This window comes from Myotis daubentonii, chromosome 3 (assembly GCF_963259705.1).
Source record: "Myotis daubentonii chromosome 3, mMyoDau2.1, whole genome shotgun sequence".
NCBI classification, from domain to species: Eukaryota; Metazoa; Chordata; class Mammalia; order Chiroptera; family Vespertilionidae; genus Myotis; species Myotis daubentonii.
In genome coordinates, this window is record NC_081842.1 from 78,728,715 (window position 1) to 78,742,183 (window position 13,469).

At 46.2% G+C, this 13,469-nt stretch overlaps 1 protein-coding gene across 1 annotated transcript in view; it reads right to left on the reverse strand.

Moving 5' to 3' along the window:
* Positions 1-13,469, reverse strand: part of NXPE3 (neurexophilin and PC-esterase domain family member 3) — a 71,068-nt gene that overhangs the window by 40,987 nt on the left and 16,612 nt on the right. Inside the window, exon 2 of the mRNA XM_059687942.1 lies at positions 4,633-4,921. Within this exon, the coding sequence (XP_059543925.1) occupies positions 4,633-4,725 (93 nt within the window). The 5' untranslated portion in view covers positions 4,726-4,921. The remainder of the gene's footprint in view (positions 1-4,632; positions 4,922-13,469) is intronic.

Here is a 13,469-nt window from a genome sequence, read left to right on the forward strand (position 1 = left end):
AATTTGCTTAATTTTCCTAAAAGACAACTCTATCCCACGCCAGTGATAAGGGCAACTTCAGGGCCTGCGATCTTTTTAGATGCAGAGCCAAGAGGAAACACCAGTGGTCCCTCCTGGAGCCACTGTAAGCTGTGGACTAGGTTGTCTGTCCCACATCTGTTTCACTCTTTGTCTACTGAAAAACGGCACTGCTGTTTGCTGACATGTAGCTCGGACTGACTGATCAAGGGATAATCCCAAATGACTGTTTCAGGAATGGGCATGACACAACTTGAGAATATAAAGATGTTGTTCAAGGTTTCTCATGGATGCATGCAGCCCAATCCAGATACCACCAGTGCTCTGCAAATGAAAAGATGCAGGTAATCTCTTAAAGAAGGGTTTTGCGGGAATAAATTGTTTCTTAAGATGGGGATATACAAGAAAGCAGCCACCTCTTAATATAGCTGCATCCTACAATCCAACCACAAGAGAGATAAAAGCCACAGATAAAAACTAACAAAGGAGGGCACAGCTGAGAAACTTGTGGAGAAACAGCCTAAACTACACCCAACTATGCCCAATCTACCTCCTGACTTCCATTCTAAATGAATAACATTTCTCAATATTATACTAGTACTGTTTCTACAATCAGCTATGTTCATAGCAGCACAATTCACCATAGTTAAGATTTGGAAACAGCCTAAGTGCCCATCAGCAGATGAGTGGATTAGAAAACTGTGGTACATAAACACAATGGAATACTACCCTGCAGTAAAAAAGAAGGAGTTCTTACCGTTTGCAACAGCATGGATGGAGCTGGATAGCTTTATGCTAAGTGAAATAAGCCAGTCAGAGAAAGATAAATATCACATGATCTCACTCATTTGTGGAATATAATGAACAACATAAACTGATTTAAAAAAAAAAAAAAAAAGATCCAGAGACGGAGAAGCATCGATCAGACCGTCAAACCTCAGAGGGAAGGTAGGGGAGGGTGGGGGTAAGGGGGAGAGATCAACCAAAGAGCTTATATGCAAGCATATAGGCCTAACCAATGGACACAGACAACAGGGGGGTGAGGGCATGAGTGGGGGGGATGGGGGTAATATGGGGATAAGGACACCTATGTAATAACTTAATCAATAAAAATATTTTAAAAAAAAGAAATATATATATATATATATACATTTAAAATATCAAAGAGTAAGGGAAAAAAACACAAATAAAATACAGGCCATTTTCAATGAGAGCTTATCCCTGAAATACTAGACAATTCTCCCTATAATCTTTTGCTGGATATCCTATCTAATAAAAGAGTAATATGCAAATTAACCATCACTCTGCAACAAAGATGGCAGTACCCATAGCAGCGGAGGGGTGGATGCTGACGGCATTGCCCTGGTGATGCAGGCCCAGTGTCCTGCACCATGGCCCCGCGGAGGGAGGGGCCTCTGGCCAGAGGCCGGGCGCAGGACGCTGGGCTCGCGGTCGCCCCTGGTGACACGAGCCAAGCGTCCTGCACCCTGGCTGCACGGAGGGAGGGGCCTCTGGCCATGTGGAGGGAAGGGCCAGGGTCCCAGCATCCTGCGCCCCAGCCGCACTGAGGGAGGGGTCTCTGGCCAGAGGCCAGGGCGCGGGACGCTGGGCTCACGGTTGCCCCCAGCTATGAGCCCAGAATCCTGCACCTGGCCACAAGGAGGGAAGGCCTCTGGCCAGAGGCTGGGGAACAGGATGCTGGCATCATTGCAGGCCGGGCTGAGGGACACCCCCCCCCTCGTGCACGAATTTCATGCACCGGGCCTCCAGTCTATAATAATAAAAGTGTAATATGCTAATTAGACTGGACATCCTTTCAGACTAAGCCAGGGCTGCAACCGTCATGGCTGCAAGGGAGGGATCCAGGCAGCCGCAGGAGAGAGGGATCCAGACAGTTGCCTGCAGCTGTGAGGGTCTACTCTTGCATGAATTTCGTGCATTGGGCCTCCAGTTGGTACATAACCTCCTCCTCATATGATGTGATATTTTTAATTAAAATTTAGTCTGTGGCCCTATCCGGTTTTGCTCATTGGATAGAGCATCAGCCTATGGACTGAAGGATCCCAGGTTTGATTCCAGTCAAGGGTACATGCCTGGGCTGTGGGCTCAATTCCCAGTGTGGGGCATGCAGGAGGCAGCCAATCAATGAGTTTCTCGCATCATTGATGTTTCTATCTGTCTCTCCCTCTCCCTTCCTCTTTGAAATCAATAAAAATATATTTTAAAACTGAGCCAGTGCTTTTTATAGAATGCTCAGATACTCTAACACAAGAAGAATATTATAATAAGGATCAGAAACATAGAATGAAAAGGGGATAAGGGAGGAGAGACTGCCAAATTTCAGAGCCTTTCCCTCTCCCCTCCACCAAGCTTCTTTATAAAAAATCAATTATAATCACAGTAATATACTGAACAGTTTAAAAGTCATGATAATATCCTCAACCTGGACAAGATGACCTCTTAGGCAAGGGAAAATATTTTATCTCACTCCACTAAATGAGCTACTTACTATTTTTGGTATCAGAATTGTCCTAATCATTTACTACAGCTGCCTCCCTTCTCCATTGTTGTTCAGTTTGTGCAGATAATTAGAGCTGATAATGTTAGCTGACATGAGGTCCAGAAGTTTCCAAGAACTAACACAGGAATATTAGGGGAATTTGATAACATTCTTTACTGACTCTAACACTAATGATGTGAAACTCTGGCCTACCCTCTCGAGTTTTTCTTTCTCCCTTTTCCTATGTCGAAAAACCAATGATAATAACAACACACACAATGCACCATGCCCCTCATCCCACATATGATCCATTTGTTCTCTAGATCCCATCCACTCCTCCTCCCCTTGGTCTATTAATCCTTCTCCTCTCCAGCTTCTCTATTATCTCCTTTCCTCAAGATTAAGTCCCTCAGACTTCTACATCTAGTCAAGACAGAGAAACAGTGAGATTTGCCTCTCCATCTGAGACAAATTTTTTTAAAAAAGAATATGTATAAAACAATGGTTTTTCTCACATTGGACATCAGACAACAAAAGACAATGATGCCTGAAAGGAAATGAAGGAGATGATAATTGTAACGGCCATTTGCTTACAGCCTTGAGAGCAGTTCTAAGCTGCTGCACAAGATGGGGAACCCAGGTGCAGCCTGGTAAACTACTTCAGTTGAGGCGATGGAGCTGAGAGTCTTAAAAGACCAAGCTGATCAGAATCCACAGGACAGTTGCACAGAGAGGAAACTCAAGGGATCTCCAGAGAGTCCCACTCAAGTACTCAGCAGAGTTCTTAAGGGCCTGTGTATAATTGTAACAGGAACCTAAGTTTGGCTACCTGCCACCACAAAAACCAACTCATGAGACAGATGCTGCTGAAAAAGGAAGTGATTTTATTCAAGTGCCAGTCACCTGAGGAGATGGGACTCTTGTCCCAAAATCCATCTCAACATCTCAATGCAGGCAGAGGGTTTTATAAGGAGGGAGAGGCTCACGCATTTGTGGATTATAATGAACGACGTAAACCGATGAACAAAAACAGATGTAGAGACAGAGAAGCATCAATCAGATGCTCAAAACTCAGAGGGAAAGCAGGGGAGGATGGGGGTGAGATCAACCAAAGGACTTGTATGTATGCATATAAGCATAAGTGATGGATGTGGACAACAGGGGGTGAGGGTGAGGGCAGGATTGGGGGGATGAGAGGACATTGGGGGGATAAGGACACATTTGTAATATCTTATTAAAGAAAGGGGAAAACATTAAAAAAAATAAAGTACAGATGAATTTTAAAAAAATGTATAGGGGGTGGGGAGAGGTAGGAGGGAGTATAGGGGTGATAAATGGTGATGGAAGGAGATTTGACTTGGGGTGGTGGTGAACACACAATACAATATACAGAATTGTACACCTGAAAGCTATATAATTTTATTAACCAATGTCACCCCAATAAATTCAATAAAAAAACTTAATGAGCCTCAAAAAAAAAAAAAAAAAAGAGGCAAAACAGAACAAATAAATCAAGGGGAGGGGACTGAAAAGTTCTCTATGTGCAGGCCAGCACAGCCCATTCCAATAAGGACTTCAAATCTGGTCAAGTGATGATCTAGTGTGTGACATCCTGGTCTTCATCATCCTCGTTCTACAACATCCTAGTTCTATGGCTGAAGGTCAGCAGATCTCCTGGAACTGGTACAATTGAAGGTCAGAGTCTGCATCTTCAACTAAAAGGTCCCTTCCTAGAAAAGGCTTTCCTCCATCACCCTAACGCTACTCTAGAGTAGTAGCCTGCTTTCCTTTCTTTATAGAATTTTTTACAATTTCTAATTATCCTTTATTATATGATTATAATTACTTAGTACTGTTATTTTCTCACATGCGTATTTAGAACATGAGTTCCACAAGTGAAGAAATCATGTCTGTTGTCTTTACCACTATACCCTTGGCGACTAGCACAGTTTATAACTATTGTGGGCTCTCAAATACTTAATGAATTAATGTAAACAAGAACTGTGACTAGGATAAGTTTCCTGATGGTCAACATTTCCCAAGGTAATTACTAGTAGTCCCCAAATCCCATGATTTGGTTCCCCTTAGTTATAAAGAGTATACTGAGTACTCACCTCTACCTGAGTAACATTGATGACAAGCACCACCACCGTCAACACTGCAAGCAGACAGCAGAAAAGCCGTAGTTTATAGAAACTGATCCACATTATCTGGCTGTGTCTTGATCACCCATGGCTAACACCATGCTACCTTCACTTCTCAAAACTCCATGTCTTTATTATTTTTCTGAGCTGCAGGTGAGCTTTCAGTTCACCTTCTTCTTCTGCTAGCATCCTTAAGAGTTCTTGGTATAAAGGAGGAGCTGGGATTCATTTAAGCAGCATATTTTTCTTCAGAGGACTCCTGCAAACAGGGAAGATCAGAAAACAGGGTAAGAGGAAAGATACCATATTTCCTGTTCTTTAACCTTACAAAAGCCCAAAGTCATGCGGGGAAAGAAAACAGCCAGAGCACAGTAACATCTATTCCATATCCAGACAATTTACTGAAATCCAACCCCAGTCTACTGTATAAATACAATGATATTGGTCCTACTACCTATTTAGGTCTTAACTTTTAAGAGAGCAAAGAAGAATGTCTTTAAACTCTTAGAAATTGCAAAGTTAAAGTAACTGTTAAATTTCTACAGAAGTCTAAGTTAAAAAAATCACTTCAATTCTATTATAGTGCAAGTCATATAACACTACTGGAGTAATTATATTTAAAAAGCATTAAGAGCCCTAACCGGTTTGGCTCAATGGATAGAGCGTCGGCCTGCGGACTCAAGGGTCCCAGGTTTGATTCCGGTCAAGGGCATGTACCTTGGTTGCAGACACATACCCAGTAGGGAGTGTGCAGGAGGCAGCTGATTGATGTTTCTCTCTCATCGATGTTTCTAACTCTCTATCCCCCTCCCTTCTTCTCTGTAAGAAATCAATAAAATAAATTTTTTTAAAAAAAGCATTAAGAGGAAACATTTGTGATTTTATGTGGAGTTCTGGAATACTGTGCAAGTCTGCTGACATACTCTAAAAAACAAGAGTGCTGCCCCTCTGTATGGCAGAAATCAGGAAACACCCTTTGGGCCTCCAGCTCCTCCAACACATATGTGGTCCCTATGTTCCTTCAGCTGAGTAACAAGCAACAGAAGTAAAGACACCGGCCCTGAAGACACAGGAGAGGAAAGCTAAGCTTGCGGAGGGACAGGACATCCAAATCCTTCATCACATCTGTTGGTGGCAGAGGACTTCAGAGTCTGCCGCTCCTGTTCGCCATGTAATGAATGCAAAATGCTCTCCCCAGCTGCTATTTTGATATAGGTAAGCAGATAAAGTGCTGGCATTTTACTCCCAGTGAGGCCTTCCTGGAGGGCAGGGTGGAGAGGTAAAGGAAAAAAAGGTGAACAATCAGGGTGCAGATCTCAGAATACCTCAGCTGCACCATCACTCCCTGCAGATTTGTGTTGGAACTGGTAAGCCCCCTATTTCCTCACTCACCTACGCCCCCTGTGTAATTCATTCCCAAACCACAAGGACCATAACAACCCTTCCTCACCCCAGCTTCATCAAGGAGACAAGGCTAAGCTATTGCAACATACTCTCCATCCTCAAAATTCCCACAGCACTTACTATTTTCACTTCTCAGCTGATCTTTCTATTTTTATTGTCTATTTTTATTGTATTTCTTGTCTCCCCAATTAGGCTATACCATTTATGGCTATTATTTTTAAAAAATCAAAATATCGTTAAAAAAAACTTAATGATAACAGTGTATCATACTTTTTGACTCTCTCACAGTACTTAGCTCTTTCCATGATATACGTTGATTCAATACTCTGTATTGCACACTGTACTAAGTACCAGAAATTCCCCTGGAAAAGCTTATACTCGTATTAGGCAATTAAACAGGAATAAATGCAGCACTCAAAGCCACTTCCAGAGGGATGCCAAATGCTGTGAAAGGCTGCACTTAACCATTTCATAATCCCCCAACACTGCCTCACTCCAAAACCCAGGTACCCACCACAAAGTGCCCCAAAATTCTGGAAAGGAAATGGCTGTGAAACAGAGGAAAAACGCTGTCACCAGGGCCGCAACGACTCCTCTGTAGAAACCCTTCTCAAGGAGTTGGCCCAAACAATCAGGTTTCCCTGATGGCCAGAGAGGAAGAAGACCAGAGATGAGACTCCACAGGAATAAGCTGCACCACAGGAGGAATGGCCATGTGCTGTGTGACCACCACCAGAATGGCAGTGTAATTCAGAGCCAGTCAGCAGCACAGCAATGGTCAGTGGTGCAGAAGGATGGCAAGGGCAGCAGACCCCAGATCAAAAGGAACTGCAAGGTCACAGGCAGCAATGCAAATATGCAAGAAGCCCCTCATGGCCAGACTTTTACTGAACATCATTATGGAAGATTACGTCAGGGAAAGATCTGACTTCCTGCTACAAGCAAGTAGAGCATAAAGATAAGAGAGACCATTTGTGCTTCTAACTAGATGTAGCCTGAGGAGACCTCTCCTTGAAAACACATATACTAAAATGTTGACAGTTGTCACACTTGGGCAGTTTTCGTTTTTCTCCTTCAACTTTATGTCCTAATCTTTCACCAAGAAATAAAAAAATCACAAATATTAAAATAAAGCTGGTTTCTAAAAATAAAGATAAGACAGAAAGAGAAACAAGGCATTAAATATGATATGGGAAAACAATTCAACTTAAAATAAAATATTTAAGACTTTAAAACAAAGGCTATATAAGAGACAAAGAAGGACATTGTATAATAAGGGAATCAATCCAACAAAAGGCTACAGCCTTTATAAACATTTATGCACACAATATAGGAGCACCTAAACGTATGTCAAATCTTGATGGACATGAAGAAACAGATCAACAATAATATAAATCATAAATATATCAGTGGATATATCTTTCAGACAGAAAATAAGGAAACAGTTTATTTATAAACTAGAGGCCCGGTGCATGATATTCATGCACTGGGGGGGGGGGGCCCTCAGCCCAGACTGCACCCTCTCCAATCAGGGACCCTTCGGGGGATGTCCAACTGCCGGTTTAGGCTTGATCCCTGTGGGATCGGGCCTAAACCGGCAGTCGGACATCTCTCTCACAATCCAGGACTGCTGGCTCCCAACTGCTCACCTGCCTGCCTGCCTGACTGCCCCTAACCACTTTTGCCTGCCAGTCTGATCACCTCCTAACCATTCCCCTGCCAGCCTGATCAGCACCTAACTGCTCCCCTGCTGGCCTGATCCCCCCCCAACTACCCTCCCCTGCCAACCCAGTCGCCCCCAACTGCCCTCCCCTGCCAGCCCGGTCACCCTAACTGCCCTCTCCTGCCAGCCCGGTCACCCTAACTGCCCTCTCCTGCCAGCCTAGTCACTCCCAACTGCCCTCTCCTGCCAGCCTAGTCACCCCCAACTGCCCTCCCCTGCCAGCCTGGTCACCCTAACTGCCCTCTCCTGCCAGCCTAGTCACTCCCAACTGCCCTCTCCTGCCAGCCTGGTCACCCCTAACTGCCCTCCCCTGCTGGCCATCTTGTGGCAGCCATCTTATGCCCACATGGGGCGGCCATCTTGTGCAAGGGTGTGATGGTCAATTTGCATATTACCTTTTTATTATATGGGATTATACAATAGACCAGATGAATTGCATTGACATATTCTGAGCATTTCACCCCAAAGTAGCAGAATACACATTCTTTTCAAGTGTACATGAAACATTTTCCAGAATAGATCACATGTTAGGACACAAAATTAATGTCAATGGCCTGGCTGGTGTGGCTCAGTGGCTGAATGTCAAACTATGAACCAGGAGGTCACAGTTCGATTCCCAATCAGGGAACATCTCAGGTGGGTTACAGGTTCAATCCCCAGTACATGATTCTCCCTCATCACTGATGTTTCTATCTCACTCTTCCTCTCCCTTCCTCTCTCTGGAATCAATAAAAACATTTAAAAAGAACTAATCTCAATAAATTTCAAAAGACTGAAATCATGTCAAGCATCTTCTCTGACTACAATGGTATAAAACTATAAATCGATTCCCAAAACAAGGAAAAAAAAACTTAAAAGACAAACACATAAAGGCTAAATAATATGTTACTAAACAATGAATAGATTAACGAAATCAAGGAAGACATAAAAAGATACCTTTAGACAAATGAAAATGAAAACACAACAATGCAAAATCATGGGACACAGTGAAAGCAGTCCCAAGAGGGAAATTCATACCAATTCAGGTCTATCTCAAGAAACAATGAAACTCTCAAATAAACTATCTAACTTTGTACCTAAGGAACCAGATATACTATAAAGAAAGAAAATTATAGGCCAATATCCCCAATGAACACAGATGCAAAAATCCTCAACAAAATATTTTAAAAACAAATTCAGCAATACAGTAAAAAGATCATTCACCACAATCAAGTTAGATTTATTCCTGGGATGCAAGATTTTTATAGTATCTGTAAATAAATTAATGTGATACAGCACATAAACAAAATGAAGAATAAAAATTATATGATATCAATCAATAAATGCAGAAAAAGCACTTTTAAAAGTGCAGAACCCATTTATGATAAAAATTCTCAACAAAGTGGGACTAGAGGGAACATACCTCAATATAATAAAGCCTATATATGAAAAACAGCTAACATCATACTCAGTGGGGAAAACTAGAAGTGTCACCATTAAGATCAGGAATAAGACAGGAATGTCCACTTTCACCACTCTTATTCAACATAGTACTGGAAGACCTAGCCATAGCAATCAGACAAGAAGAAGAAATTAAAGGCATCCAAATTGGAAAGAAAGAAGTAAAATTGTCATATGTGAATGACATAACTATAAATAGAGAACCCTAAATACCCCACCAAAATACTACTGGAACTGATAAATGAATTCAGTAAAGTAACAGGATACAAAAATAAATATTCAGAAATCAGTTGCATTTTTATACACCAACTAGAGGCCCGGTGCATAAATTTGTGAACAGGTGGGGTCCGGCCAGCCAGTCCCAATCAGGGCCAATCGGGCCGGCCGTTCCCCCGATCAGGGTGGGGGGACCCATCGGGGGTGGGGCCGGCTTGGGGGAGGGTGCCACAGATGGTTGGCAGGCCAGCCCTACCCCCGATTGAAATAATGGGGGGCTGATTGGGGGTGGGGGAAGAGCCAGCCAGGGGGAAAGGCCTGGAGAAGACCCACTGAGCTGGAGCTGAGCATGGGACCCAGGCTTCCCAGGAAGGATGGCCTCAGCAAGGAAACAGAAACCACCAGAAGACTCTGCAAACAGGCCCTGAGCTCCCTTTGACCAGGCAAACTCAGAGCTGGTGTCTCTGTGTGTACATTAGACACAGCCCGGCACTCGCCTTTGTTTGTTGCTCAAATCCATTGCATCAAAAAACTTGTTCCTATTCTTCTCTTTGGGCCCTTACAACAAATACAGGCCAATTGGAGGACACGGGCCCCAGTGGCAGAGCCAGGCCCCAGAATCACCTGGAATTTAGTCCTAAGACAACTGGGTAGCAATCTCCACGGAACAGAACATACTGTTTTAGAGTATTAATTCTCCCCTAAAATGTGCCCAGCTGCTCCTCTTTAGCCGTGATAGACTGAACTAAGGAACCAAAGACCGAGTTTCCTTTGAGGTGGGATCCACCGGGAGCCAGCAGGTGGCAAGGCCCCTCACAGGTGGCTGTCTTCCCCCCAAGATCAGTGTGCTCTGAGCCGGTCCGTTTCTGGGGGTGCCAGGTCCTGGCCTGCTGGTCCTGCTGGTCGGGCAGCAGGTACACAGGATTTCTCTCTGCCACCATCCTGGCCTCCCAAGCAATACCCTCCGGCCCGGTGCGCCAGGCGGCTGTCGCTAGAGCCGGGTCTCAGAGAGCGAAGGAGCTGGCCCATGCTGAGAGGGACCTGCAGGGGCCAGGCCGTGCCCTCCAGCCCACTTCTGTCTCACTCGTGTGGATCAGTCCAAAGCCCTCTGCTCGAGACTGGTGCCACGTGGGGAGGGTCGCAGCAGGGAGAGGGGCGCCCTGACCTGCCAGCCTTGGTGACAATTATCTCAGTGCCAAGCTGATTGAATTCATCCCACAGAGGCTTCATCTCAAGCTGCACGCTCACGCTGGCCACCTTCATGTTCTTCTTTACCAGAGCCTTGGCAGCGGCCACACAACTAGCCCTGGGGCCCTCGGGATTGGCAGTGGCCCTGGTGGCGGCCCCTATGGCCAGCACATCATAACAACTGGTCGTTCTGCCATAACGGTCGCTGGGCTTTTATTATATAGACTAGAGGTCCAGTGCACAAAAATTTGTGCACTCAGGGGGGAGGGGGGTCCCTCAGCCCGGCCTGTGCCCTCTTGCAGTCTGGGACCCCTTGGGAGATAACGACCTGCTGGCTTAGGCCTGCTCCCGGGTGGCAGAGGGCAGGCCCAATCCCTAGGTGCAGCCCCTGGTCGGGCTCAGAGCAGGGCCGATTGGGGAGTTGGGGCGCCGCCCCCTGTCATGCACAGAGCAGGACAGATCGGGAGGTTGAGTAGCTCCCCCCTGTCACTCACCGAGTAGGGCCGATAGGGGAGTTGGGGCACCGCCCCCTGTCACACACAGAGCAGGGCAGATCAGGGTTTGGGGCGCCACACCCTGTCACACTCAGGGCAGGGCCGATGGGGAGGTTATGGCTCTACTCCGTCACACACAGAGCAGGGCCCATGGAGGGCAGTTGGGGCGCCGCCCTCTATCACCTACAGAGCAGGGCCGATCAGGGGGTTGGGGCACCGCCACTGTCACACTCAGGGCAGGGCCGATGGGGAGGTTATAGCTCTACCCAGTCACACACAGAGCAGGGCCCGTGGGGGGGTGGTTGGGGCGCTGCACCCTGTCACACACAGAGCAGGGCCGATCAGGGGGTTGGGGCACCGTAGCCTGTCACACACAGAGCCGCAGGGCGATCAGGGGGTTGGGGAGCTCCCCCCTACCAGGCACTGAGCAGGGTTGATCAGGGGGTTGGGGCGCCTTCCCCTGTCAGGAACAGAGCAGGGCGGATAGGGAGGTTGTGGCCCCACCCCCTGTCACACACAGAGCCGCAGGGTGATCAGGGGGTTTGGGCGCTGCCCCCTGTCACGCTGATCCCGGTGCTGGGAGGCCTTGCGGCTCCGCTGATCCCAGTGCTGGGAGGCATATTACCCTTTTACTATATAGAGGCCTGGTGCACAGGTGGGGGCCGGCTGGTTTGCCCTGAAGGGTGTCCTGGATCAGGGTGGGGGTCACCACTGGGGTGCCTGGCCAGCCTGGGTGAGGGGATGATGGCTGTTTGCAGCTGGTCACACACCCTTCAGGGTGGGGGTCCCCACTGGGGTGCCTGGCCAGTCTGGGTGAGGGGCTGAGGGCTGTTTTCAGGCTGGTGATTGAAGCTCCCAACCGCTCCTTTTTTTCTTTTTCTTTTTTATTCTGGGCCAGCTTTAGCTCTGAGGCTTGGCTCCAGCTCTAGGCCTCAGCTGCTGAAAGCAGGTATCTGGTTTGTTTGGGTTCTATAATCGAAACACTGTTTCAACTCCAGCTCTGAGATCCCGGCTGGCTAAAAGCAGGTTTCTGGGGTTTTGTTTAGCTTCTATATTTGTAACAATGTTTCAAACTGCAAGCTCAGAGGCCAGCAGCAGCAGGAGGGGAACGTTGGAGTCCTCCGTCACTGAAGCAAGCAAGCCTCATGTTTGCTTCAAGCTGCCTGGCTGCCAGCCGCCATCTTGGCTGGTGGTTAATGTGCATATCACCCTGATTAGCCAATGGGAAGGGTAGCGGACGTACAGCTAATTACCATGTTTCTCTTTTATTAGATAGGACTAGTGGCCCAGTGCACAAAATTTGTGCATGGGGGGGTGTCCCTCAGCCCGGCCTGCATCCTCTCCAATCTGGGACCACTCGGGGGATGTCTGACTGCCAGTGGGATCGGGCCTAAACCAGCAGTCGGACATCCTTCTCGCAATTTGGGACTGCTGGCTCCTAACTGCTCATTTTCCTGCCTGCCTGATCAACCCTAATCACTTTGCCTACTGGCCTGTTCACCCCCAACTGTCCTCCCACCAGCCTCCTCACCCCCAACTGCCCCCCCTGCCGACCTGCTCACCCCCAAATGTCCCCCCTCCCAGCTGATCACCCCCAATTACCCTCCCCTCCTGGCCTGATCGCCCCTAACCACCTCTACCTCGGCCCCACCACCATGGCTTGGTCCAGAAGGACGTCCGGAAGGTCTCCTGGAAGGTCTCCTTGCCTAATTAACATATTACCCTTTTATTAGTATAGATAATGAACTATCAGAAAGAGAAACTTTAAAAAATTCCCAGTTACAACTGCATCAAAAATAAAGTAACATAACTAAGAGTAAATTTAACCAAGTAGGTAAAAGACCTATACTAGAAAAATTACAAGACATTAAAGAAGTTACAAATGAATGAAAGCAAATACCATATTCATGGATAAAAACAATTAACATAATTAAAATGCCCCATACCACCCAAAGCAATCTACATATTCAACGAAATTCCCATCAAACTACCAATGGAATTTTTCACAGAACTACAATAAATAATTTAAAAATTTATATGAAACCACAAAAGATCAAGAATAGCCACAGCAATCTTGAGAAAGAACAAAGTTGGAGGTATCAAAGAACAAAGTTGGAGGTAAACGCAGTATTCACCTCCTCCCACAACCACATCAAAACTACATCTAAACTACAGAATAACCATCATTTAGACCACCTAAAATCAAGCTGAATGGAAGTTCTACAACTACAAAATTAAAGAAACCACTTCAAGTCTGGTAGGAGGCGCGGAGACATAAACGGGCTGGTCCTACACCCATGTGTGGTGGATAAAAATCAGGGCAGATATCTCAGCTGTGTAGA